This window comes from Opisthocomus hoazin, chromosome 14, assembly GCF_030867145.1.
Source record: "Opisthocomus hoazin isolate bOpiHoa1 chromosome 14, bOpiHoa1.hap1, whole genome shotgun sequence".
NCBI lineage: Eukaryota > Metazoa > Chordata > Aves > Opisthocomiformes > Opisthocomidae > Opisthocomus > Opisthocomus hoazin.
In genome coordinates, this window is record NC_134427.1 from 21,603,258 (window position 1) to 21,630,714 (window position 27,457).

General features: G+C 49.9%; 1 protein-coding gene across 6 annotated transcripts in view; it reads left to right on the forward strand.

Moving 5' to 3' along the window:
• Positions 1-27,124, forward strand: part of NEXMIF (neurite extension and migration factor) — a 174,299-nt gene extending 147,175 nt beyond the window's left edge. For 3 of the 6 annotated variants that reach the window (XM_075435819.1, XM_075435820.1, XM_075435821.1), the window contains exons 3-5: positions 17,211-17,335; positions 21,422-25,724; positions 26,621-27,124. In XM_075435819.1, the coding sequence (XP_075291934.1) occupies positions 17,260-17,335; positions 21,422-25,724; positions 26,621-26,681 (4,440 nt within the window). In that variant the 5' untranslated portion in view covers positions 17,211-17,259 and the 3' untranslated portion in view covers positions 26,682-27,124. Of the gene's footprint in view, positions 1-17,210; positions 17,336-21,421; positions 26,434-26,475; positions 26,586-26,620 lie in introns of those variants that run through there. The other 3 variants (XM_075435824.1, XM_075435822.1, XM_075435823.1) reach the window with 3 other exon arrangements.
• Positions 27,125-27,457: the final 333 nt, after the last annotated feature.

Consider the following 27,457-nt stretch of genomic DNA (forward strand, 5'->3'; position numbering starts at 1 on the left):
ATTTGCAGTGCGCTCTTCAAAATTGCCAGTCGATCTGATCACAAAATAGATGAAAGCGCCTACATAATCGACAGCCGCTGCCCAAAAAAACGCTGAACAGTTTGGAAAGTCCGACCGGGATTCGAGGTGCCCATGCGATGCGCAGGATCCCCGTGCACACCTTTTAATTGCAGACTGAAGAAGATTGTTAAGCCTAGAAGGGAAGAAGGTGTGGTATGGATTTTGTTGGATCCCTTGAAGATGGCCATGTCTCCTCGCGCTGCCCCAGGACGCAGAGGTCGCATCCTGCCCACCTCCTTTTGTCCCAGCAGCAGAGCTGGCCGGAAGGTTTCGAAGAGAAGCTCCTTGTTGCTCCTCTAGATGAGAAATGCGCGCCTTGGCCATCTACTAAGGGTTGCTTGGAGGGGTGGACGCAGCCCAGGGTTTTGTCCAGCTGAGGCCGATAGCGTTGACAGCAACTGCGAGCGGTGCTCGCTGTGGGCACCGCGGGGTACCCATGGCACCATGCAGCCACCTCAGTGCCACTGTTCCTCCCCGGTGACGCAGCTCCACGGCCAAGCCAGAGCCCGTAGGCTCCGTTTTCCTTCGTATTTCCCCTTTCGTCGCCGGGCAAAACTTGCCTTGCTGGATTGCGGGTCGTGACTGCTTGTCTTTGAAGAGCAAGCCCTGTTTCCAGCTGTGTCAGGACCTGCGGGAGATCCCAACGGATTCATTTTTGTCGCAGGTGATGAGTTATCCGTGATCTGAGCTCAGTTTTCCAGGGGAATCGGCATGAAGCCGTGAATTCTCCATTTGGTTTGCACTTAACAGGCTGCCTTCGGTTTGGTTTTGACCTTGTCACGGTCTCGTTCTTTACGGTGCGAGGCTCAGAAGTTTATCCAGAACGAAGATGGGATTTTGACCAGTTTAAAATGGTTTTTTAGCTTTACCAAAGAGAAAGGGGTTTTTTTTATTATTACTTTTAGCGGTTCCTGTGGTTTCCACCATTGCTACCGATTTAGCCGCGGTACTTTGGAGATGACAACCAGAGGTGTCCTTGAGAGCCTGGGTACACATCGCTGCCGACTTCTGAGGAAGGTTCAGAAAAGGCTGATTGCTTCATTTTGAGGAAAAATGACGGAAATCCCGTTTCATGGAAAGCAGAGCACTTAGCGGGGCTTTGCACTGGGCGGAGACGAATCAGCAGAGTGAAAACGTGCGGCCACGACAAGGTTCCCCTCCCCGTTACGTTGTTCCTTGCCGCGCTCATATTGTGAGCGCCGATTTGGATACAAATTCTTTATTTTTACTGAAGAATTGATTTCGCGGCTGCCCTAAGTGAATAAAGCTGTGATGTATTAACTAATGCCAGGCGGAGGATGTTTACCGATTTATCTTTGCTGCAGCATTGCCCGTAGTATTTTTTTTTTCCCCTCTGTTCTCCAAGACTCGTTAACGTTGCAAGCGTAACCCAGGTCCTCCTAATGAAGCAATTGCAGCCGGGCAGCTCAATATGTGGAGCGACACCTCCAGCAAAAGCTGATAAATGCCTTTGTTTATCATTTTTTTTTCTCCTTCTCACTGCGTTCGCGTGGAGAAAGAACGGGGAAACATATTGACCTCATCTTAGTTTTACAGAAAGTTTAACCAAAAGGAGAGTAATGGGATGCCAGGGAGGGGAGATGGTTGCAGGATCTGCGGAGCATCACTGGCAGCGGTGGCCTGTGCGTGGCCACTGCAGTGCGAGGGGACGGTGCCGGGGCTGGTGCCAGCTGGGGAAGGGTCCCTGGTCCCCAGCAGGTCCCAGTGAGGATGCTGTGCTGCCCGGGGTGCATGTCAGGCAGCTCAGCGTTGGATGGGGAGCGGCACTCGCTGTACCCAGGGCTTGTGAAAGAGGAGCCCAAAGCACCAGATGGCTTTTCCTTCCCTGCCTAAGTCAAAGGAATTCACATCTCCTGACGCATCTCCAGTGCCGTGCCCGGAAGTGCTGGCAGTGAGCCGGTGGGACAGGTTGGCAGAGCTGCGGCACCAGCCAGCTGTTATGGTGGTTGTTCTGGAGGTTCTTCTGGCCATTTTTCTGGCGGGTGGTTGTTGGGGCGGGTGGTTGTTGGGGCGGGTGGTTGTTGGGGCGGGTGGTTGTTGGGGTGGGTGGTTGTTGGGGCGGGTGGTTGTTCTGGCGGGTGTTCTGGTGGTGGCTGTTCTGGTGGTTGGTTGTTCTGGTGGCTGTTCTGGCGATGACTGTTTTTGTGGTTGGTTGTTCTAGCGGGTGGTGGTTCTGGCGGTGGTGGTTCTGGCGGTGGGTCGTTCTGGCAGTTGGTTGTTCTGGTAGCTCTTCTGGTGGTTGTTCTGACAGCTGTTCTAGCGGTGGTTGTTCTGGCGGGTGGCTGTTCTGGCAGTTGGTTGTTCTGGTGCTAATTCTGGCAGTGGTGGTTCTGGTTGGTTGTTCTGGTGCTTGTTCTGGCAGTTGGTGGTTCTGGCAGTGGGTCATTCTGGTGGTCGGTTGTTCTGGTAGCTCTTCCTGGTGGTTGTTCTGACAGCCATTCTGGTGGTGATTCTGGCGGTGGTTATTCTGGTGGTTGTTCTGGCGGTGGTTGTTCTGGCAGTTGGTGGTTCTGACGGTTAGTTGTTCTGGTGGTTCTTCTGGTGGTTGATTGTTCTGGCGGGTGGCGGTTCTGGCGGGTGGCTGTTCTGGCGACTGTTCTGGTGGCCTCTCCCCAGCTCAGCGCCTCGCCTCTCTTCCCTTGGCCAAATGGTTGCTGTGATTTGTACGTCTTTGTGCCCGCTGTAAACCAGTGCCGGGAGCGTTCAGGTTCTCCAGCGTGGTGGCGAGCTGCCCAGTTATTAATGCCGAGGGAATGTTTTGGGAGTCCCGGGCTGGCTGATTGGTGTAGCAGGGTTTGAATTCTGCAGTGAATATGACTAATAATCCATGACCTGGCAGTGATTATAGATGAAAGAAAGCTGATGAAGAGACCCTGCAGTGGCACAGAAAGGAATTAGACATTGTCTAAAGCCAGGGCAGTACCGGAGCATTTGGATTTCACATCTGAGATTCACGGGTGAATAATTCAGCACTTGAAAAAATGCTTCAGCCGCAGTGTGACATCTCCACATCTTCTTTCAGCGATATCCAAGACTTTAACTAAACATCGCTTCCCAGGGAGCTGGGGCAGCCGTCCAGATATTTTTCCTCTTAAATATCAGCATTCCAGATTGTTACCTGGATACGGACGGAGCTTTGGACCGATATCTTAGGAGCCGCAATCGCTCTTCATGCGGGATTTTGACTTCAGAAATTGCCTTCAGCGTTTGGCTGAGCCCAAAATCTTCCCAAGCGAAAATGAAGCTACGTAGCTTTATATTTAATTGACGCTTGCGTCTAATCGGGTGAAGTGCTAAGGTGTGCAGAGTCGTCGATGGGGTCGTTGGGGAATTTTGAATGGACGAACCGGTTCTCAAAGGCAAACGTTGGCAGATTTATTCAACGTGAATAGGAAAGTGGAGAAAAAGTAGGAGGTGTATAAACTGGCCTTGTAAAATGGCTTGCTGTTTTATAAATGCAGAGGGCCCATAAACTAAACCAGCCGCTGTATTTTAAAACTAAACGCAGTGCTAGTAAATGTCTGCGGTAAGGTACAACCGTCCAGAAATGTAAGCGTTAAAGTGCTGGTGCGACCTGAACTCCGCTTCCTCCGGCGTATACATTATAATAAGTCTTTAAATAAATGATCACATATTACTCCTCAAGTAATTAATCCTTTTTCTGAATTATTAGCTAAAAATGGATGGTATCTTATAATTGTCATCAATTCAGACTCATTATCGGGCCTAAGAAATTCTTTTCTCAGTGTGAGAAGTGTTTTGATCATTCACTTTTCCTGCCTACCCTTATTCCCTTTTTAGTCGGAAGCGTTCGCTCCTCCACGTGACGGGATGAGATGGTGAAGCTATTTCACCCATAAAATTCGGTGGTCCAGCTGCGTCAGCTGTAGGAACTACTCCCTCTATGCCGAAAAGACGCGTGGGTCAGTAGGTGCTGTGTAGTTTCTGTCAGCGCAAGTTGCTTTTGGATTCGCCGCACCTGGCAAACCCAATACACCCAGGTGGTCTCTGGGAAAAAATTATTATGATGATGTATTTCAGAGCTGCTGTCCAGTTGTGTAATTAAAGATTTTGAAAGCAAAAGCAAATGAACAGAAGTAACCTCAGTTTTATACTCCAGAGCTGAAAGTGCAAGCTTTCCTTTCCCACCGCAAGGAATATGCAGGAATTGCATGAAATTGGGAGCTTAAAAAGGAAATCATATGGACGAGCCCATCTGCTATCAATATAGTCATTTTTCTATATATATATTTAAAGGAAAAATCCTTATAAAACTTCAAGTTGATCATGAATAATCAAAGGATCTGGCTAGGTGTCATGGCTAAGAGATTTTTGTCTTCGCCTCCCTGAGGAGCGTCACCCTTTTTTCGAGCAGGGGGACCGGGCTGGGCAGCGCTCGCCCAGGGGCCCGGCTTTTGCACTGGGAGCTTCCGCCCGGCACAGCTGGGCAGTGCGGTCGCGCGGGGAACGCCATGAGCAGGTATTGTCCACGCAGCGCTCCCCGAAACGGTGCTTTGCTTAAAACACGGGAGGAATGAGCCCTTCCTCCCCTCGCTCCAGCTTCGTTTCTCCCTGTGCCGAAGCCAAGCACTCCGTTCTTTGGTATCCCTATCCGTGCTTTGATGAAAATTACGTATACGTTAGAAATGAGCACTTTTTATCCGGAGTCCATGTCGGCTAATTGCTAATAAGAGACAAACAAGCTTTGCTAAGCTTTCTTTTTTCCTATAAAATTTCTAATTTGGAGATATTAGAAAAGAGAAATGTTTACCCCACCAGGGTTACTGCAAATATCCAGATGAGCTTGCACAGCCTCCTCCAGCACCAGGCAGCTTAATTGCCCTCCTCAGTCCAAACTTTAATGTATTACAAATTTGTACGGAAGAAAAAAATTCCTCTCTTCTTTCTTCTTTTTTTTAAACCTGGTGGTTAACAGGGACAAAAAGAGAGTATTTCTGATGGTGTTTGAGACTGAAAGGACAACTGTGATCCTCCAGACTGCGTCGCTGTGTAGCAATACACACAACAGGCTTCAGCCAACGACTCTAAAACACAGCCTACAACTTGTAGTTAACATACAATGTCAGGCACAGAACTGTATTCAGTTACCCCCAGTAAAAGAAAAATCTGTCCAGTCTCTTAACAATCAATTACAGTCATCCAACAGATCTGCTTTTTCATAAATCTTACTTAGAAAATTAACTTCAGCTTGCCTGTACAGAAGTCCTTGTAACGAGGACTGGAAAGCACCCAAAACAACAATTAATATCCTGTACTGCAAAGTTAGGTGCAGGAAATAAGCAGAGGTATTTTCACATGTCATACGAAAAACACCCTGAAATATGCATAAAAGTATAAACAAACCAGGAGGAAATACAGACAAAAATAATAAAATATGAACAGCTTTTGAAAGTACAAAATATCTAGTGTAGTGTAAGAATAAGAAAAGGAATCTCTATGGTGGGAGAAACTTGAGAAAAGTATCCCTACAGCGTACACAACTCCTGCCTCGGGAAAGGCTGCGTTTGCTGAAAAAGCTGCCAAAAGAGGAGCAGGATAAGCTTGTTTCTCGGGGAACCTGAAGAAGTCAAGAAAAGAGGTAATCGTAAAGTTGAGAATGGAGTCTTGTCTTCAGCATGGCTCTGTGAAATCCGTTTCCTCGTGCTGTTCTGGCTCCGTGTTGATCCGAGACTTTCAAGAAAATTTTACACACCATTCTTCAGCCGAGTTCTTTGATAATATCCAGTGTGCAAGGAACTGTGAAACATCATAGAATCCTAGAATGGTTTGGGTTGGAAGGGACCTTAAAGATCATCTCGTTCCAACCCCCTGCTGTGAGCAGGGACATCTCCCACCATCCCAGGGTGCTCAGAGCTCCATCCAACCTGGCCTTGAACATTGCCAGGGAGGGGGCAGCCACAGCTTCTCTGGGCAGCCTGGGCCAGGGCCTCACCACCCTCATGGGGAAGAATTTCTTCCTAATGTCTAATCTAAATCTGCCTTCTTTTAGTTTAGAGCCGTTCCCCCTTGTCCTATCCCCTTTCTTAGTCAGCTTCTGTAATATTAATGCATTTGACCTTGATCTCTCGTATTTCCTGATGAGGTTCATGGGAAGAGTTTGCTAAGCTTTTAAGATACCGTCTTGTAGACCTCTCTGTAAATACCGCAGCAGAAAGAGAGTTTGGGTAATAAGTTCATTTAAATGAAGTGATTCTGCCCATCAAGAAATCTCCATCCTGAACTATTCTTTAATGGCTTTTGTTATTTTGGAGCAGGCTGATACATAATTAGCTCTGGAGAGGTCCTCGTGGTTGGGTAAGGTTAATACCCCAGTATCGCACTGCATTGTCAACCTTTGCGGATTTATGAGAGTCGGAGTTTTTAATCATTCCGGCCTAATTTTCTCAGAAATGTAGGCCCTTAACATTTCTGATTTATCTTAACTTTATATCCAGAGATTGAGTGAAAACTACGCATTTGGAATCCAGCTGCTTTTAAGGAGGAAAGGCAAAAAGCAACGTGATGGGCTGTCTTTGGGCATCTTTTCTTCTGCCACCCGTGACGGCTGGGGGACCGGCAGGCAGAGCGTGGGGCAGCGGCCGCAGTGGGGGCCCCGCTTGCGGATATGAACCCCAGCGAGACAACCCCACGTGCCAGCGCAGCGATGCCAGTGCTTCTGGACAAAGCAAAAATGCAAATTCTCAACTCCTCTCTGAAGACAGATGCTTCTGTTGCCGTTTTCCCATTCAGTTTGGCCCGAGGCTTCGCCCATGGTATCCTGAACGTTATTTTTGTAACTATGATGTAGTGCGTTACGTGCCCTCTTAATTTTATCAGCAGTTTGTCGGTCTGCAGTGAATCCTGAGTGATCTGGAGTCGCACACCCACCTCGAACGCCGCGGGGCTTTGATACCTGTGGATGGAGGGAGCCTGTAGGACAGCAAGTTGGTGCAGTCTGTCACCTAGGTGCTTACTGCAGCTCTTTTTGGTCCCTTCCAGTGGGAGAGAGGATCTCCGCCACACATAATGTGATTAATCAGAGCCAGTAAAACATTTCAGAGCCCTTAAAATTCAGCGGTAAACCCACGTGGACCTGCTTGCTTATCGGTCTTTGGGTAAGTGGCGGTATCTGCGTCCTCCTCCCTTGGGGGGCCGTTTCGGGACTTTCTCTCCCAGTTTTGGGCGAGGCAGGGTTTGACCTCTCACACCAGATGAAGCAGACAGTTGAGAGAGGAGATCCCTTTTAAAAGTTGTCCAAAAGTGTCCATTTTCTCTCCCAAGTGAAGCATCTGTTTTCCTGAGCGTCTTGTACGAACAGATTGACAATCTTTTTTCGCTTCTCTGTGGCTCGCCCAGTGTTTGTTTCAGACAATAAGTTTATTTGCTTTGCTAATTTGCACAACAATCAGTTTACCTCTAATTTCCAGTACCTGGTGATGTTTTGGGACCACTCTGCCAGTTTTTGAACCCCGGGGTTGGAGGGGCCTCAATCCTGGGCTGCTCTGGTGTGGCTCTTGTGTTGCTTTTTGGTGTATTGCTGCTGCCGGTGGTTTGTGTCCTTATGATTTGTTAATAATCCTTGGTAACAAGCTACTCACTCTTCTCATGGCCTTGCCAGCCTCCCATAACAATTTCTCGATATTTTCTGAGGTACTCCTGAAAGTCTCTGTATATATCTTGTGCTGAGAGGCAGCATAGGGTAGATGTGTGCTATTCCTGAGCATTGGTTGTATTTGAGTTCCCATCTACTGAAGTCAGGTCTCACAGAAAATAACGAGACCCGCTGGTTTATGACCCTCATGGAGCTATGTAGAAAGCACCGAGTCCTCAAATATGTGCCTGTGGTATGGAGAAGTGAGATCAGGGTTCTTCCTCTTTCAGATCTATTCAGGTCTTGGTCCTCCCAGACTCTTGTCAGTGGTGCCCAGTGACAGGACAAGGGGCAACGGGCACAAACGGAAGCAGAGGAAGTTCCGTCTGAACCCAAGGAAGAACTTCTTCCCTCTGAGGGTGACGGAGCCCTGGCCCAGGCTGCCCAGGGAGGTTGTGGAGTCTCCTTCTCTGGAGATATTCAAGACCCGCCTGGACGCGGTGCTGTGCAGCCTGCTCTGGGTGACCCTGCTTGGGCGGGGGGTTGGACTGGGTGACCCACAGAGGTCCCTGCCAACCCCTGACATTCTGGGATTCTGTGATTTCCTTCCCTTCTTATAAAATGAGAGAGGATGACCAAAAAGAAACTCCACGACTCTTCTCAATAGTCCTCCCTTGCTCTTCGTGGCCAGGAATCCTCTTTATGCTTCTTGACCCCAAAATGGGGTGTATTCCCTGAAACCTCGTGAGTCCACCTGGGCTCCTGCATTTTTACACCCTTGTTATTCCCAGGCGAGTCGTTCCCCGACCTCATGGTGTAAATTCAGCCCACATCTGGTGAAGAGGAATATTTGTTTCTTCATTACCCAAGTCATCAACTTTATAATGGGTTCTTGACTGCTGTCTCTGGGGCCGTGGCATTGAGCTGTGCTCATCCCAAGCCGGGGTCTTCGCTTTTGGACTCGGACTGTTCTTTTTCCTCCCGTTTTCTCAGTCTCTCTGTTCTCCGCATTACTGCTTGAGCTTTTTTTTCCCTCTCCCAGTGACTGCTCCATCTCACACCTGTCCCTTCACACCCATAGCACAAGGATTCTTCGCTCTTTTTCTTTGCATTTTGGTACTCTGGTCTTTTGGGTTTAGCAGCTATCCTTTCCCGAATGTGGTACAGTATTACACTGAAATACACCGTATTTCAGACATTCCCTCATGCGTTTCAGCTTCTCAAGGATTTTAATTGCTGCCTTTTTCCCTTTATGATATACCGCTGTTCTTGAGGCGTGAGAATACATTTACAGAGCAAGCTCCTTTGGTGTTTTACGCGTGCTTTGTCAGGAAGGCTATAATTTTGTTCACTCCCTTCCTTTTTCCTTAAAGTTGTTTGTGACAGGTCTTGAAACACTTGCACCTTATGTCCTCCCAGAGTAAGGTCAGAAACTGTCATTTATTTCAGAACCGGCTCTAAAATAGTCTGCTCTTAATATCATATCTCGGGGTCTGCTGGAGTTGGGGCTCGGGCTCTGCGATAATTGTTGCATCTGCTTTCAGCTGAGGAAAACGTGGAGGCTTGCTCTGAATATTAACAAGCCACCCATCCTTTCCACCTTCTGGGAACACGCTTGTTCTTAAACTGTTTCTTCTTTCCAGGGTTTTTGTGGTCTCCATTTTCTCTGCAAGCTCTTTTTTTATCAGCTTCATTTTTTCTCTCCCAGATTTATTCCTAATTGGAGGCTTTTATCTGTATTTTTACCTAGGTTGCCAAACCTATTCTCTAGTCAGAAACGCTGACTCTATCAAACCTTACCTCCTTGAAGGGTTTTATGTGTCTCACTGCTGGGATTGACCCAGAAAAGCCTTCTTTGTTTCCTCCTTCTCCTTCACTTGGCCTTTTCCTCCACGTGCTCACCGTCGTTGATAGGAAAAGCCCAGGGAACTGCTGGGAGATGTGATTTCTTCACGAGATTTTCTAGGGGAAACGACTTTGAAACCAGAGCCGTGAAGTCCAACATCCCGTTTGTGGACGGAGAAGCGCTGGGTGATGGGCAGAGTGGGAGGATGGTTTTGCGCTGTACCTTTCCATACGAACTTCACCTTTCCAACCCTGTCGATTCTGGAAATGCCACGTACTCTTTGTACTTTTTTCTTGCCATGGTGCGGGGCAAAATTGAGACACCCTTGGCCTAAATAAAAATGTAAATACTTGGATAAACAGGTTTACTCAGAGAGGTCCTTCTGGTGGACCTCTTCTTGGAGACTTAGTAGTAAAATACATCCCTGTCTGCTCGCAAGTGAAAATCTTTATCACTTCACCCACCAGTTATCAAATCATTGTGAAAAACCAAGGTTCAAGCCGGGCATCCCTGTGCTGGCTCCTGGCGCGTGGCCGGATCGCATCCCCACCACGCTTTCTCCATGGGAAGCTCTCGATCCTATGTCCTGCCCGGGTTTTGTCAGGAAAAAAAAAAAGGATGGAAAAAAAAGAAAAAAACCAAAAAAACCCAAACAGACAATTGTGCGCTCAGGGATGCAGCCCAGGGGCGAGGGAAGCGGTTCTGGCTCTTCGGGAAGGCGTCGCTCCTGTTTACGGCTGGTTCCTTGCAGATGCCCCTGAACTCGGCTTTGTGCTTCTGGAGGAGAGGTAATGAAGTCCTGCAAGGGCGGGAGACGGCGTTGTGAGGACGAGCACGGCGCGCGCAGCATCCATTTGTACAGCAGATAGAGCTGCATTCTTTTCTCCTGTTATGCCACTGAATGTAAATCTCTCGGCGACATTTACATGGTATTTCTTTTTAAGTATGTAATGTTTTCATTCAAAAGTATCGTAATTCTTAAAAGACCTGTCAGAGGCTCTGACATGTAATTAATTTCTCTAAAGCTCTTTTTTTGAAAGATACAACTGCATATATAGAACACCTGCGCTTCTTCACAACTCTGCAGGAAAAAAAGCCACATCTTCTCCTTTGCTTTCTTCCCCTACTTCCCCATAAAAAGATTTTTCTTCACTTTGGATGCTCCCTCTCCATCTACCCTCATGATCTACAACAAAGAAAAGCTCTTGCTATGTGAAAGCTGTGTGTAAATAGGAACTGGCGCGCCGGGTTTTGTCTGGGTGCCGGCGACCTTTTGTTTATTCAGCTTTAAGCCGAAACACTCTTGCAACTTTAATTATGGAACAGCTATTGCTAACTCCTAATCTAGTCACAGAACCACACAGAATCCCAGAATGGTCGGGGTTGGAAGGGACCTCTGTGGGTCACCCAGTCCAACCCCCTGCCCAAGCAGGGTCACCCAGAGCAGGCTGCACAGGACCACGACCAGGCGGGTCTTGAATATCTCAAGAGAAGGAGACTCCACAACCTCCCTGGGCAGCCTGGGCCAGGGCTCCGTCACCCTCAGAGGGAAGAAGTTCTTCCTCGGGTTCAGCTGGAGCTTCCTCTGCTTCCGTTTGTGCCCGTTGCCCCTTGTCCTGTCGCTGGGCACCACTGGAAAGAGTCTGGCCCCGTCCTCCTGACCCCCACCCTGCAGATGTTTAGAGGCATTTCTAAGGTCCCCTCTCAGCCTTCTCTTCTCCAGGCTGAACAAGCCCAGCTCCCTCAGCCTTTCCTCGGAGGAGAGATGCTCCAGTCCCCTCCTCATACTTATAGCCCTCCGCTGGACTCTCTCCAGCAGCTCCTCATCTTTCTTGATCTGGGGAGCCCAGAACTGGACACAGCACTCCAGATGGGGCCTCACCAGGGCAGAGTAGAGGGGAAGGAGAACCTCCCTCAACCTGCTGGCCACACTCCTCTTGTTGCACCCCAGGATCCCAGTGGCCATTAGTCCATCAAAGATCATTCCCGTGTGTGTAGGTGGGCTTTCAGTCGGTCTAGTAGGCTGTTGACCTTTTATGTGGTGGGGTTTTTTTTCCCCTCCTCTGCTTGGGAGGAGTGTATTAATCTTCAACAGCATAGTGCTGGTGCCCATATAATGCACCAACGAGAAGATGTTCAGCTAGCTGTGGATATATAAGCGTGGCCAAGGATTACGTGGCAGTCACAGCTAGTTGGCTGGCTTTGTCCCCAGTAAGTGCTTCCAGGGCGTTCTGGTGGCAAACGCCGCAAGCCAAATCACTGCTGCTTTCCAAGAGTCTGTGGTGAGTCCTCTTGAGGGGAGGCCATGGCTCCAGCAGGTCCCTTGGCATGACATCTTCTTGGGGCAGCATCTGGGCAACCCGGGCTCTCCAGCTGGGGAGGCTGAAGGCCTCTCCCCGTGGCACCTCTGACAGCAGCGAGGCGATGGGCCCCTGCGTGCAGAACTGGGGGGAAACGGCCATTTTCTGGCTGAGAAAGAAGCAAAGCAACTTGTTGCTTTCGTTGTAGAAGATCGAGCAGATGCGTTTTTCCCTCATGGTTGTATAAATTGGTGATGTTTCCCCTTTCACCTTTGTAAAATTAACGTTCATAGGAACATGCTTAAATCCAAGCTGTACAAAAAGTGCCAGCTTTAAGGGAACATAAGGCCCATCATTTCTGTGACTGGAGATGAACGTGGGAACACGTCCAGATGTTTTAGCTGTGTAATTCGGGCGTTTCCTCCTCTGTTCTATGTAAATAACCGGCACCCCTTGATTTCATATCCTATAGGGAGCATTGCTGGTGTTGCTGATGCTTTGCATGCCCTGTTGAATTTATAAGAAAACAAATAATCTGGTTTTACTCCAAAGAACCAATGAAGGGATGTTCTACCAGGATACTGCCTGGTAGTAAATATGGCTGGGAGCAGGAGCGAGCGGGGCCTCAGCTGGGACGATGGCTTTCGTTCTCTGACCATGTCTGCCTCCACTCCATCAGTGCCAATGCCCGGAAAACTTCTCCAGTTCTCATGTGGATTTTTAAAACAGGACAAAAACGTGCTTTGGGCTGCTTGGCCACCTGCGCGGAGGACACGTGCTCAGGAGGCAATGGGGGGTTTACAGTGGAGGGTCCGTTTTGGGTGCTGCTTTTGTGTTCTTCCAGGCTTGCGTGCGCAATCTGGTCGCCGACAGCTTTGGTACAACCCCGTTAGCACAGGCGGTGGGCAGATTGACAGGGAACCTGTGGAACGGAGAATTTTCTGAGGGGTTTTTTGAGGCCCTTGCAGTCTTTCACCTGACATGAGTCGTAGGGCTGAAAGGGATTTCTCCAGGTCACCGAGTCCTGTGTATGGCTATCACAGGCAACTGCATCCTGCCCTTCTGTCCATTAATTCATCCATCTTGTGCTTAAAACCAGCTGGATTGGGTTTTAGCTCCACTGCTTGCTTTCTGCGACTTCTTCCCTTTGATCTCCTTTAGCAGCCAGCATCTTTCTCTGTCGTGCCAGCTGTGATCTTAGCAGACCGATGCCTTAAAGTACGCAGTGCAATGAAGAAAAGTCCTTCTGAATTCTTCCCCACGACTGAGCCACCTGCGACCGTCCTTGAAGCGCAGCCTGCCGAGCTGTGCTCCTACCCTCCTCCTCCGGAGACCTGGGGTTCAGCTGACTCCACGTCTTTGACCACCATCTTCCACCCACTGTCCTTTTCCTCCATCCGCTCTAGCTGCAGTCAAGTTCATAAACTTCAAGCCGATGACTGATTTTCCTCCTGGCGGTTCTTCATAATAGTGTGACCGCAGTCGTGTATCTCTTCAATGGCCTGATGCCATCTGAAATCCATATTCTCTCCCTTTTATTCTTCTGTCCGCAGATGGCTCTGTGTTCTGTGCTCTCCTGCTACCTGGTGTATTCTCTGCCCATCGCCTTTATACCCCAGACCTCTCTTGGTTTACTTTTTCTTGCCAGGGACCCAGCTGTTCTCCTCCTCTTTGTTATTCCCAGTCTTTGTTTTTTTCTTGTTCGGCATCACATCAAGCCCCTTTGTTCAGCTTTTCTTTCGCAGTCGCCAGTGTTTCTCTCTGTCCCTCTTGGGATCTGGCCTTTCATGGTCGCACCGCTCCCAGAAGGTCCTCTTGTTCAGCAGGTCTGTGCAAACTTCAGATCGTCTGTCTCGCTCGCACTCCATCTCTCTCTGACCATATGTGATGATCCCCTGTCTGAACTCTTCTCAGTTCTTTCCAGCTCGTTTCTAGAGCTCAGCTCTGCTCTCCGAGTTACTGCGGTCGAGGCAAATAGTCGTCCACAGGCACATCCCCTTCCTTCTTGCATTTCGATGTCTTCATTGTCTTCTCCAGCCTTTGGGTTGTATCCATGGGAAATGTCCCTTCTGTGCTTCCCTCCCCCTTACGCACACACATCCCAAAAAATAAAACCAGAAGATTAAAAGTCCCTCGGGTTTCCCCACCTATAAACTCTCTTTTTCTGCCTCTGTTTGCTTGCTGCCTTCTTGCCCATCACTTGCCTTCTCCATCCATTGCCCAAACGAGCCCTGCTCTCTCCTTGAAGGTTGGCACTGAGCATCTGTCGAATTAAGGAAAGGCAGAAGCCTCCCTCACGTACCCGCCTGCAAACTGCGGTCAAACCACCGACTCCACAAAGCGGAAGAGCGAGGAGCGAGCGGGCAGAGAGGGATGCAACCCATGCAAAGGACCAGGGTCCTTCCTCCTCCGGTGGAAATCCCAGCGGTGATAGCATGGTGCCTTCTTTCAAACGCTTGGGATCTTTCCTGGTGAGCTCACTGGTGGTTTATGTCCACGTTCTTATTTTCTCTCTGGAGATGTTCTGTGCGCTGGAAGTGACAAATTTACATTACTGAAGAATTATTGTTTCTGCTTTTGGCCTGTGTTGTATTCATCGCAGGCCAGTACTTTGGTATGGCTGTGGTTATGTTACTGGTTGAAAGCAGGCCACCAGTGGCATTTTACACCCGAATCGCTGTAAACCAGTACACCCAGGCAAAAATCAGGTCAGCAAAGCCGTGCAGAGGTGATGCTTGTGCTCCTGAGCTTACAGCCGCAGGTCTCAGCTTATCGTGCTGATAAACCAAAGACTTGACGTGCAGGATGAAGCTTTCTACAGCAATGCCGGATCAGCTCTTCCTCCTCAGCCTGGTTCCTGTGGGTTAAACACTGAACAGCGAGGAGAAGTTCAGCAGTATCCTGACTCGGTGTATGTACTTGGATAACTTGAAATGTTGCCGTGATTCTCCTGTGAATATAAATATTATTAAATATTTAAATGATAATCATACTCCAAGTCCTTTCGAGGACTGAGGCTATGTTTCTGTGAGAAACCATGGCCCATCCTTCGGAGGGCAGCAGGCTCAAACCAAACAAAAGCAGATCCATTTCATGCAGCATGGAAGCTGCCCACACGCATCACCGCAAGGTGCTGTGGAGACCAACAGTGTCCACAAGGTTGAAAATAATTAGGGGAATTAATAGAATAAATTGTGGACGTAGTCTCTGAATGCTGAAGCCCCTCAGCTACAGATGGTCGTGAGTGAGGCGCGGTGGCAGGGCCTCTCCCCTTTTACTTTGCGTCTGCTGGTGACCGTGTATGGATGAGGCTCTGTCAGAGCATCACGTCACACTTCAGAAAAACGGTGGAGATCAGAGTATACAGGAACGCTGATTATAACCTTCTCTACGTTGAAGATGATGGTCCCATCATCCACACGGAGTGCGCTGAGGTGAGCAACAGGTTCAGGTCTGAAAGGATGCATAGCCAAATGCGCCGTCCTCCAACCCTACCTGCCCACAGCTAATTGAAGCAGAAGGTCTTTGCGCATTTCTCTCCCACCTGGAAGACCACGAGGGTGTGCAAAACCCATCTACCAGGTCCCAGTCTGTTGAAGCTCCTTACTCAGCTCCGCTTTTCCTTCTCCCAGAGGTTCCTCGGGCAGCAAAGAGCCTCCTCCCCAGAAGTCGTATTGGCACTTGTGTGGGGCCAGTGGTGGTTCTCTGGTCTCCTGGGAAGCCTCTGGTTCTCCTGAGGCTCAAGATATTTTATTAATATTTTCATTAATAGATTTTTTTACAACTTTTATTAATAATTATATTAATCAAGATGCATTTAATAGGCAGGAGCTATTACCAAGGAGGCGTGAAGCTGTAGACCATTACTGGAAGATGCAGAGCAGCTTTCACACTTAGAAGTTAATCTTCTTCAAGTCGCATGGAAAGAACTCCCAACGACGCCTGATCTGTGCTCTGGCATCTCGCGTCGCTCCGGTTACAGCACGTCAGCGACGCTTCGGCTGGAGCTTTCTCAAGCACCGTGAGAGCCCGGGCTGGTGGGGAGGGTGCGGGTGCTGGCAGGAGAGAGGGGTCTTACTGCAGCTAGCCGGCTCGCCTTTGGAGAGCTTTGAAATACGGATTTGCATCAAAGTAAAACTCTCGGGGTTGCTTAAATATTCCTCTAAATATGCAAAGGAATTGAGTTACTGGTGCTTGTTATTCTTATCTTACTCTCGGTGTCACAACATCTTGAAGTTCAGTGAAGGTTTCACTTACTAAGAGGGTTGTAAAGATTTCACGTTAATTAGGGCTCCGCTGCAAATCTGAATATGAATGAAGTTCAGCTGCTGAACCCAGGGCAGTGAATACTGTGGGAAGATCAGACATTGACAAATGTTGATTTTTAAAAAAAAACCAACAAAAACTAAACAAAAACCCACCTAAAACAATGCTTCAGTCTAGTACCCCTTCTGTGAGAGAGAACCAGTTGAGTTCAGGTTCCCAGAAGGAAAAAAATAGATTCTGACTTGAATTTACAGTCAAAAAGGTGGAATTCTGTCCATCGGGAGCATTGATGAGGGTTATCCTGTGCCGCCCGTGCCCAGGGACTTGGCTGTGTCTCTCCGTTCCATGGTCTCCCTCTCCTTAGGCAGGCAACCGTTCTCACGTGGGGCGATCTGCAGCGGAGGAAGGGAGACGATCTGGGCCTGGTTCTGGTCCTGGCTTTGTTGCTCTGGAGAAGAACCACCAAGTCCAGTCAACCTCGACTGGTGGCCATACAACCGAGATGGACGGGGACCGCGAGGGTGGTGGTAGGTGGCTGGGGAGCCAGGCTTTCGTGATGAAGTGGTGTTTTGAGTGAAGAATGAGACTAGAGATACTTTTTTCCCTCTAAACTGCTTTTTTGAGGAGTTTTTCCTACCTGCCAGCGCTTGGAAGACGCAAGCAGTAGCTGGTAGTTAGGTTGAGCCGTTGTCACTTGGGATATCTGCGTTTCTCTTCCAACTCCGTCGCAAGGTTGCTGTCGTCTGACCTGGGGCGAGTGCCCTTCTCTTCGTCTCCACTCATCTGGAGATCATCACGCTCACCTGCTTTCGCAGAGCGGTTCCGGGCGACGCGAAGGGTGCTGCAGAGGTGCTGAGCACCGCTCCACCTTCTAAAGGAGGACTTTGGGGAAGGAAATGGTGATATATAGCATTGTAACCTTGCTGAAATACATTGGACTTGGCTTTTGGAGTGGAAAAGTGAAAATACGATAGCCAAAATAAATAGTATTTGTCCTCTTCAGCAGGAGAAGGGCAGCATGTGAGGTTGTGTGGGGGCTTTTTATTGTTGTTATTTCTTATTCACGGTTCCGTGAGCTGAGCCTGGGAATTGTACTGACTGTGGTTATGTTTCTGGAAATGTGCAGGTTGGCCAGATGCAGTGGGGCATGGAGTGAACAGAAAGAGGTTAAATTGATGGATGACCAACAAGAGCAGGATTGTGCCTCAGAAGACCAAGAAACTATCCTGATTAATGGGGTGAAAGAAAATGGTAAGGAACTTAATTACAGTACATGAGGGAGCGGCGACAACTTGCAAGCCAACTTATTTTCCTAATTCCTTCCGTGTATTTAATTTTAGTGGTCTGCAGGTATCTCTGCAATGGAGCAGCGGGGTAAATGTATATTTTTCTGCACAAATGTCACTCCAGCTATGAATCTGCACCTCTTTAGGTCTTAACGAGTACTGCTTTTGCCCATGCATATGCATGGTTGGAAATGTTTATGTGCACATGCAGTTTGAATTATGGATTTTAGTTTGGTTTCTTAGGGAAAAAAGCCATACAAGACTATGCAGCCTCTCCGTCTGTTGGGAATCTTCCCTTCTCTTCGCAATTACTTATGAACCCACTGGCCACTCTTGGCAAGATTTGACTGAAGGATACTTAGTCCCTACAAACTGGGGAAAAATTAGAGTAGAAGAAGCAAGCCCGGATTAGCACCCACGGAAAGCGAAGGTCGGACTCGTGAGTTCGTTTTTTATTGCCTTTTCTGCATGGCCTGTCCACCAGCACGTGGGATCCCCTGGCCCGTGCACACGCTGCTGGCTGCAGTCACGCTCCCGTCGGCGTCTCTGGGGAAGGATCAGCCCCTTCCAGCAGCCCGCCCCAAATACCGAGCTGTGTCTGCATCTTTTTCATCAATTCCATACTTGCTTTCAAAAGTGATAACTTTGAAGGCCAGGTTGGATGGAGCTCTGAGCAACCTGGTCTGGTGGAAGATGTCCCTGCTCATGGCAGGGGGGTTGGAACCAGATGATCTTTAAGGTCCCTTCCAACCCAAACCATTCTGTGGTTCTTTGATTCTAATTAGGAGTAACAGCGCTTTGCTGCCTGAAAACCTGATTGAAATAAATATTTCTCTTAAGTTTTTTCTCAAGCCGTTCAGCCTTTAGTCGCTAGCCAAGTAAAAGCAGTGTTGAGGTGGAGCTTGACATTTTTGTTCTCCACCATGTTTTCATGTTCTGTTCGTGGCTTTTTACGTTTTATATTGTCCTATAAATCTTGATATATGTATTTATATAAATTTGACACTGTCAGATATCAAGGACTTGGTGCTCTGATGTCTTCCATGTTGGAATCCTTCTGTCTCCTAAAAACGAGCTTTGCTCCAGCAAGAGTGCGTAGAGTCAAGTGTTGTTCTTGTTCATCACCGGAGACCTGGAGCGACTCCGGACGCGCGGGTGCCCGTGAGGACCCCGCAACATGTGCCGGCGGCAGGCGAAGCGTGCGCTTGCGCTCGCCCCGGCCACGTAATTCTGGAGGTTTCTGCCCTTGTCAGCCCATCTCCCTTGTGACAACACATGGTAAATCCGCAGCTGATGGCCGCTGCCGGAGCTGCAAGGAGATTTTTCTAGCCGTGGTCCCCTTGTCTGATCTGATCAGCAGTAAAATCAGTGCTTACCCGCTCAGTAGAGATGGGTGGTTTCTAGAATCTGATACCGCTTCCATGAAATTCAGTTAAAGAGGGCTTCAAAAGCGCTTTAATTCAACATTGTTGTGTAGGAGTCGCTGCTCAATCCGAAGCCGGAGCCGGGAAGTAGCTCCGACGCCACCACCTCCCCGCTGATGGCACTGGGGATGGGGCTGGTGGTGCTGCCTCCTCTCACCGAGCCACAGAGGGGCGCTGGCTGCGGTGAATCCAGGTGCCCAGTTAGGGACCGGTCTCCCTTCGCGGCCGACTCACGGCGCGACGGTGCGGTGCTTTTCCGCTCAGGCTGCCCGCGTGCTTTCGGATGGCTGCAGAGTTAACCAGGAAAGGTGGCTTTTTACTTCTCCAGCGTTTTCTTTTTTTGTTTTCAGCTGTAGTCTTTTGGAGTGTGGTTTACTTTAGAGCATCAACTGAACGGGTGCCTGAGTTTAGGATGATACAAGCCTTAGAAAATCAAGTTTTGGCATTTGTATTTCACAGGAGTTAAGTTCCCTTCCACAAGTAGAAACTTAAAGAAACACCCAGAGACAGTTTATTTTAGATGATAGCATCTCTGCGTATTGAATGCGGCATCTGAGATTGAATTTCGGCTTTCTACCTCCCCCTTTTCCGAGTCTTACAGCGTTCACAGACATTCTTCTTTTATCCTCACATTTTCCATGCTTCCTGTCAACTGCAAGCTGATTTTTATTTTATTTTACCTCTGGAGTGGAACTGCACTGGTTAACTTGTTTTGGTGCTTAAGGAAAAAGATACCGCATCTGCATTTCTGATCGAAAAACTGGTGGGAGGACTGAAAAATCAGCTTTTTTATTTTTATTTGCCTCTGACTCTTTAGAGGGAAGGGAAGCAGCACAGAATTCAAGAAAGTCAGTCTGGTCTTTCTCAAGCCACACGTGTGGACGGTGTTTCCAGGCATTGCGCTGCACATCTGGGTTGATTTCTGCAGCGTTCCGGAAGCTGTGTGAAGCCCTTCGAGCGTGGCATGGCTTAAGGCTTTACCGGTGGCTCTGTCCCCAAGGCCCCCAGCAGCACAGAAGCGCTGGGAGCTTTTGGGATGAGATTCAGGGGATTTTGACCTCCTCTCAGTTTTACGCTTGGCACGGGCAGGCAGACCCCAGCCCGTCCCGCTTCCTTTCGCATCGCCCACCTCCGGGTGGGAGCCCTGCTCCTTGCTCTGCTCGGCAGTGCCGGCACAGATGGTGTTTGTCCGTGCCGGCGTTTAACCGTGCCGGTGGTACGCGTGCCGGTGTTCCTCCATGCCAGCGGTACATGTGCTGGTGTTTCTCCATGCCGGCATTTCACCGTGCCAGCGGTACGTGTGCCGGTGTTTCTCCGTGCCGGCGTTTCACCGTGCCGGCGGTACGTGTGCCGGTGTTTCACCATGTTGGCGGTACGTGTGCCAGTGTTTCACCATACCGGCAGTACGCGTGCCGGTGTTTCTCCGTGCTGGCATTTCACCATGCCGGCGGTACGTGTGCTGGCGTGAGCCTGCCCTTTCCAGCCGGCACCGGCTGGCGTACGCGGGAGGAGGCTCGCTTTTCCGTCAGTTCTCAGCCAAAGCTCTTGTCACGGATGGTCCCGGCAGCCATGAAGGTGCCCAATCCCTTCAGATGCCCCATTTCTCGCAACAGCCTGGCGCTCCGGCTGCGTTTCGAAGCAGCTCTTCCACCTGGGCAAGCCTGCGCTGCTGCCGCTCCCCCCTCCAGCCTCCAGCGGAGCCGCCAAACAGGTGAGCTGCCGTGACAGCACCGGGCTCAGCTCTGCACCGGCAGAAGTTTCTGGCTGGTGCCCATGCGTGCATTGGTATATATTTATATTTTCTTAATAGAGAGATATCAGAGCGTGTTCATGGATGAAAAGACATCGTATTTAAATTTGAAGGGTCATATCATCCGTTGAGCCAGAAGTGAGATAAAAGTAAAGTCACAACTTTATTCTGCTGTAAAAGAGTGCGACGAGGTAAAAAATAAAAAATCCTTAGGTTAAAGGAAAAAAAATCCTTACATTATTAAAAAGGCATTTTTAGAGATTAGGGAAGAATAGCAAAACCCACAATAATTCTAACAATAATTGCTTTAAACTCTGTGTTACCGTCTACTTTCCCTTGGCGTGGAGAGCGACAAAAAGACTTCTGGGTTGTGAGAAACGGCCGTAACTTTCTACCTCTCGAGCCGCGCTGCAGTCCGGGTGGGTCTGAGCCGCAGGCACCGCGGGGGGAGTGCTTGGTTTCTTTAAGAATCTTATTTTCCCATTAATTTTCTCCACGTTCACGGGAACATTTTTATTCGGCTTGTGTTTTTGAACAGTCCTGTCAGACCCGAGAGGCAGTATCCAGGTAACGCTGTGGACGTGAGGAGGAACGACCGGGTGGGCTTGGTTTTCCAAACGGGCTCTTGTGCCTCTCCCAGCTGGCTGCAGCAGGGGGATAGTGTTTACCTCTCCCTTCCCTGCGCATCGCCACGTTAATTAAAGATCTCACTGTTGTGGGAAGGGCGTCCGCCCCTTCCCGAAGGATGCGCTGGGAAAAGTCACCGCCAAACCCTGGGGAGAAGGGGAGCGGGGGTGGCGAGCCCCGGCGGAACTGCAAGGGTTGTAAACCCTCTCTGTTTTTCTTTCTTTCCCCCTCCCCCCCCCCCCCCCCCCAGAAGTGCACGCCCTGGACGGCGACGAGAGGCCTTGCACCACTGCCGAGGCCGCGGTCACGTTCTCGGCCTTGACGACCGCTCCGAAGGAAAGCCACGTGTGCCACCGGGCGCTGCCGCCTGCCCTGACGTCGAAGAAGCCCTGCTTGCTGAGCCCGCCGTCACCGCTGAGGCTGACGGATGTCCCCGAGCACGCCTCGGATGACTCCTCCGCCCACGCCATCTCCCTCACGTCCTGCGTGACCAAGGGCATGAGCTCCTGGTCGCTGCCGGGTGACTGCGAGAAGGCTCCCTTCACCATGATGGAGCCCGGAGGCATGTCGGCGCTGACGGGTGACTGCTTGATGCAGCCGAGCCGGACCTGTCTGGGCTGCTTTATTGAATCCAAGGATGGCATTGATGCCGAGCCGGGAATAAGCTTGAAAGTGGGGGATATAAATAGGGATTATGACACCTGTTCGGTCTCTGATATAGGGATTCACTGCATGAGCACAGGAGAAACCATGAGATATGGGGATCAGCTGCTTTCAGACCAGCTTTTAAGCTTCCCTATGCATAAATCGAGGGCAGCGGACAAAAGGGATGCAGAAAAATCTGACAGCGATTCGGAGGACCCCACTCAGAAAAATTATTACGAGGGATTACTATTAGACAAGTGCAATGGTGAGGAACCTTTACTAACAAATCCCAACCAGGAATGGGGCTATTTTGAATCTTTCATTAGTGAAAGTAAAATTGAGCTGCTTGACCTCTGCTCCAAAAATGAGCTTTCTGTAAATCTGTTTTCCGAGGAAGACGTGGATAACTACATGTTTGATGACGACGATTCCACCTTGGGGAGCGATGTCTGCTCCCTAAAGATTAGATACGAATCTTTCCAGGACAATGTGCGGGAGAAGACCAGCACCTTACAAGAGGACGCCCAGTTCAACTTCTTCCCCAGCGTGTTCGGCAGCTGCACCAAAAGGGACAGCAGGAGCACCCTGAAAAGGGGGCCCGGCGGTGCCACCGACCCTTCTCAATTCAAATCTGAGGAAGGCATCATCTGGGGGGAGGAGGAGGAGGATGGCGAGGAAGAGGACGGCGAGGAGGAGGAGAAAGCTGCCTTAAATAAATCTTGCAACAGCACGGAGATGGTGCAGTACGTGGGCTCCAAGAGGAGCCACTTCTTGGACTCGGTGAATTCCACGGAGGACTCCGGGGAGTTCAGCGACGACAGCACTTGCACAGAGTCCTCCTACGACGTGCTGCGGGATATCAAGGACTGCAGCCGGTACCTGTCCCGCGACCACTCTGGCTCCTTCATTCAGCAGAACTACGGGTTGCGGGCGAAGAGGAAAGTGCGATACAGCGACGACTACCTGTACGACGTGGACTCCATCGAGAACGAGAAGATCCTGGACAAGAAGGAGTGGCTCCCGGATGGGCCCAAGGAAGAGGACGATGACGAGTGGTGCCCCAAGAAACGGCGAAAAGTCTCTCGCAAGGAGCCCCCCGTTATCATCAAGTACATCATCATTAACAGGTTTAAGGGGGAGAAGCATATGCTGGTGAAGCTCAGCAAAGTGGATGCCAACGAGACAACTGTTACCCTAAACGAGGAGCTGCTCAGCAAATACGAGAAGCTGGCCCCGCTGAAGGGCTTCTGGCAGGAGAGGCAGCAGAGCCGGCTGGATTTGCTCAGATCGTCTCTCTACCACAAGCAGAATTTCTATCTTAACGGCTCAGATGCTTCATTCCTCCCTCACCCACGGAAGCGAAAATGCAAGCTAGCAAACAGGCACCGGATTCAAAGAATTAAAGCCATCGAGCAATCAGTGAACAAGCTGGGCTCCTGCTCCTCTGATCACAAGCAGCCTTGCGGCAGTAAAGAGGATGTGGGCCTGAAAGGGCTGCCGGCGTTAGCCATCGCCACCCCCGGCTGTGCCAACGGATTACACGTCAACGACATCGCGGGCATCGCCGCCGTGAAATGCAAATCGCAGGAGCGGGAGCACAAGGGGACGGAGAGGAAAGTGCTCCGCAGAATCAAATTCAAAAGCGAAGCCAGGTTGAAGTGTAAGAAGATCAAAGCTGCCACCGGTGCGGCGGAGGGCTCCCCGGTGCTGGAAAACCAGGACCCCGCAGCACGGCTGAAGGATGAAAACGTTCCTTGTGCTTCAGACAGCTCCCATCTCCCGGAGTGCCACGAGGAGAAGGTTGCTAAAAATTCTCCTTTCCTACCATCCACCTCCTCTTCAGACAAGCCTCTGCCATCTGCTAATATCACCACCAATGTACCCCTGATCCCTGGAGGGTATCTGCAGACGTTGTTAGATGCTTCTGATTTGTCAAGCAACACTGGCATCTCCTACTTCGCCCAGCATCCCTCTGAGCAGCAGCAGCACCCGCTCCCCAGCATCGTCCCGGCGGAAAAGCCCTTCCCGGCGCTGCAGCCGGCGCAGAGCTGCGTGCTCTCGCCGCCCTCCGAGTCGGAGCTGCAGCAGTCGCCCGGCCGCTTGGAGATGGAGCAGGGCGGCTTCGGCGGCGTCTGGCCGGCCAGCAAGGCCGCCGGCAGCGATCGCCAGGACTTCGCCGGTGACACGCGGGAGGCGGCTGGGCTGCCAAGCGAGTTCGGCGGCGGCAGCACCGCGGGTGCAGACAGCCTCCCCGCCTCTGGATACGCTCAAGTCAACCTGAATAGCAGCAAATTGCTCTACCAAAAAAATTACATGCCGGATAGCCAACAAGTGCAGTCAGATGATTCTTATCAGTCATGTCATTTTAATAACGGCGAGGGGCGCTTTCATTTCCAGCGAGGTACACTAAGTACAGACGATGGCAGGCTCATTAGTTTCGATTCAGTGGGTTCGTTGTCAGTTAGTTCTAGCAATTACAGTTCTTTAAGTTTAAAGTCTTGTGAAAAGGACGGCGAGGATGATATTAATGACGATTTCTTGGCCCACTGCAGTCCCAAGCTAGTGATCCAGCAGAGCATAGATGAAATCACCCCGCTGAAGGAGTCCACGGACCTTTTAGACATTTCCAACTTCACGCCTGATAAGTTCCGCCAGTCGTCGCTGTCGGAGATGTCCCCGCCGGACACTCCCAACCTGTCCCCGCAGATAGCTGGCTCTGACGCCAAGCCCCTGGGCACCCTGAAGGGCTTTCAGGAGAACCCCCAGGCCACCCTCAACAGCTCTGAGAAGGTCAAGTGGAACTGCGGGGTCCTGCAGACCGAGGATCAGGCAGATAATGGGTTTGCTTTAAATAATCACCAGTTCCAGTTCCATATGTTCAACGATGAAGATTCTGTCAGCCTTCTCGAAAAGAGTCCATGCTTGTCAACGTTTAATGAGCCATCTGGTCAAATTAGCACCAATAGCAAAGTGTCAAAATCAAAGAGGAAAAGTTCATCCAGCAAGAATGCGGGTACAAACCAAAGCTCTTCCCAGAAAGCCACCCGGAAAAAATCGCCCAAGACCAACAAAGCAACCGATAAGCCGCAAGGGAAGAACTCCAGGCAGGCGCCCAAATCTGCCAGGAAAGGGAAAAACGTGGCGGGAGTCAACGGCGAGAAGGCTCCAGCCGTTGGCGGCAGGGTGGTCAACCAGCTGAGCAACACGGCCACCGCCACCAAGGGCCTCGCCGAGAGCACTCCCCATTGCAGCCCGGCCGGGGTGAAGCTGGGCAAGCACAACGGGCTGTCCGGAGAGTGGGCGCTGGGAAAAGAGGGGAGCACGGGCTGGTCGGAAGCCAGCCTGGGCAACGCCACCAGCCTCCTGGACGATGATCAGAGGGAGTTTGAGGAACCTTCCAACATCCTGTCCAACATTGCGTCGGGCATGGCGGATGTCCAGAGGTTTATGATGGCCTCCATCGAGCCCTTGTGGGGGCCCGTTGGCCACAACAGCGTTCCAGACATATTCCGGTCACCGGAGTCCAACAGCCTGAAACTGAAAACCCTTAAAATTTTGGCAGGGACATCCCAAGAGTCGAAGAAGAAGGCGAACGGCGGCTCGCCGGGAGCGGTGAAGAACCACAAATCGAACAACAAGGGCTCAAGCAAAAACGGCAAAGCCGCAACCTGCGACCCCGCTCGCCCCAACTGCTCGACCGGGTACGCCACGGACATTCCCGCTCCCTTTTTTGATAAAAACTATAGTAACCTGAGCACTTTAGGCAATAACGGACCTACCCATAAAAAACTCTACCGTCACAAATCCAGTTCGAAATCACTGAGGGATGAGAACTGTAAAATAAAGCGGACGGACCGCGAGCAGCCCCACAAGGACCCACCCGTGACAGCTGCTTTTGAGAAGCTGAGGTAATGCTGCACCAAACTGGCTGGAATGCCCCTTAACCTCCCCCCCCACCTGCTAAGCCCGCTGCTCCTCTGTTTTTCCTTCTTGAAAGCAAAAGTTGCATGAAAAAAAAACAAAAACAAAAAAAACACAAAACAAAAACAAACCACCAAGACGTTCCCCTTTTCCAGTTTCGGTTGGTTTTGGTTTTGGGGTTTGGTTTTTTTTCCCATTCGGTTGGGGTTTTTTTAAATGCATGAAAATACTTCTTACTTGCGAGCTACCTAAAAGAATGAGCAATTTTCTGGCTTGGCTGGGGTTAAAAAAAACTAACAAGGCTACTCTTTTCTGCTGTTCGGCTTCTTCAGTTTTTAATTACTTATTTATTGGGGGAGGGGAAAAAAAAAACACCCACAAAACCATGACTGCGTGCTCTTTTTAATGGTTTTGACAAGGAAAAGACTTTTTTTTTTTTTTTGACCGTTTTGTAAAAAAATAAACCACAAAAAAAAAAAAAAAGAGAGGTTATGCATCCAAAAAAGCCAAGATCTCTCCACTTCAAGGCTCTTTACTTTTTGCAAACGAGGACTCGTTGCGAATTGCGCTTCGCGCGGTGATTCCGAGTGCTTTCGGGCCCCCTCTGCTGTTTTTCTCCTCGCCTGCATCATCTCCAGCCGCAGCGTCGGTCCCCGCCGGCACGTTCGCTCCGTCCTGGCGACTCCAGGCAAGCGAGCAAGCCAAGATGGCATCAAATGTTTGGTTTTCTTCCCGCAGGGAATCAGACTCCGTTCTTCTTAAAGCAGAAACAGCGTTTTTGGGTTTTCCTCTGTTTGAAGAAGAGACTCCCTTTTCTCGAAAGACGCCTGACGTTTGTTTCTTTTTTGGTTTTCCTTTTTTTTTTTTTTGCCTTTTTTTTCAGTTGGGGTTTTTTCCCCCCCCCCGTCTTCTCGAAATCTGCCTTGTGGTACGTTGAAATGTGAGTGCTGAGAGGAAGAGTTGGAAATTGTGGGAATCTGATCATTTGAAGGCGACCCCAAGCTGGCGTTCCCCGCGAAGGACTGTCCTCAGAGTCGTACTGGTGTACAGCGGTTTCTGCACTACTACCCACAGCAACAACAAAATTGTGCCAAACGATGAACAAGTGACTGCATTGTATATATTTTTACTTCTCTATCAACATCGGGTTGTGAGTGTTTTCTGCAGCTATGCCTTTTGGTTTGACTAGAAACATTCCAGTTGTTAAGTACTAACCCCTCCCTGCCCCCCCCCTTTGAAAGCACCTGTAACTCACGGTGAAAACGGTATCGTTCGCTTGTACAACTGACCAAAAGTTCTATGGACATGACTAAAAGTGTGCCAAATTTACTTACCTCATCTCATGGATTCACCCTGTGGTTTAAAGCTCATAAAGGGGGGAAAAAAAAAAAAAAGGGAAAAAAAAAGGGGGGGGGGGGGGGGGGGGAGGGAAAAAAAGGAGGAAAAAAAGAAAAAAGGGAAAAAAAAGGAGGAAAAAAAGAGAAAAAAGGAACTTTGAAACCAATGCTGGGAAATGGTAATGTCCTCTCTTTGAAACCGTGAGCAGAAAAACTTCATGGCAAAATGTCGAGTGTCATTCCAGGAGAGAGCTGAGATGGTGGCGGAGTTCGGAAAGCCGCTGACGGTAAGTTGTCTGCCGGGAGCTCGAGCGTCTGCATCCAGAGACCACAGAACAGCTGCTCTTCGAGTGTCTGTTTTCCGACAGCAAAACCTGTAGCCG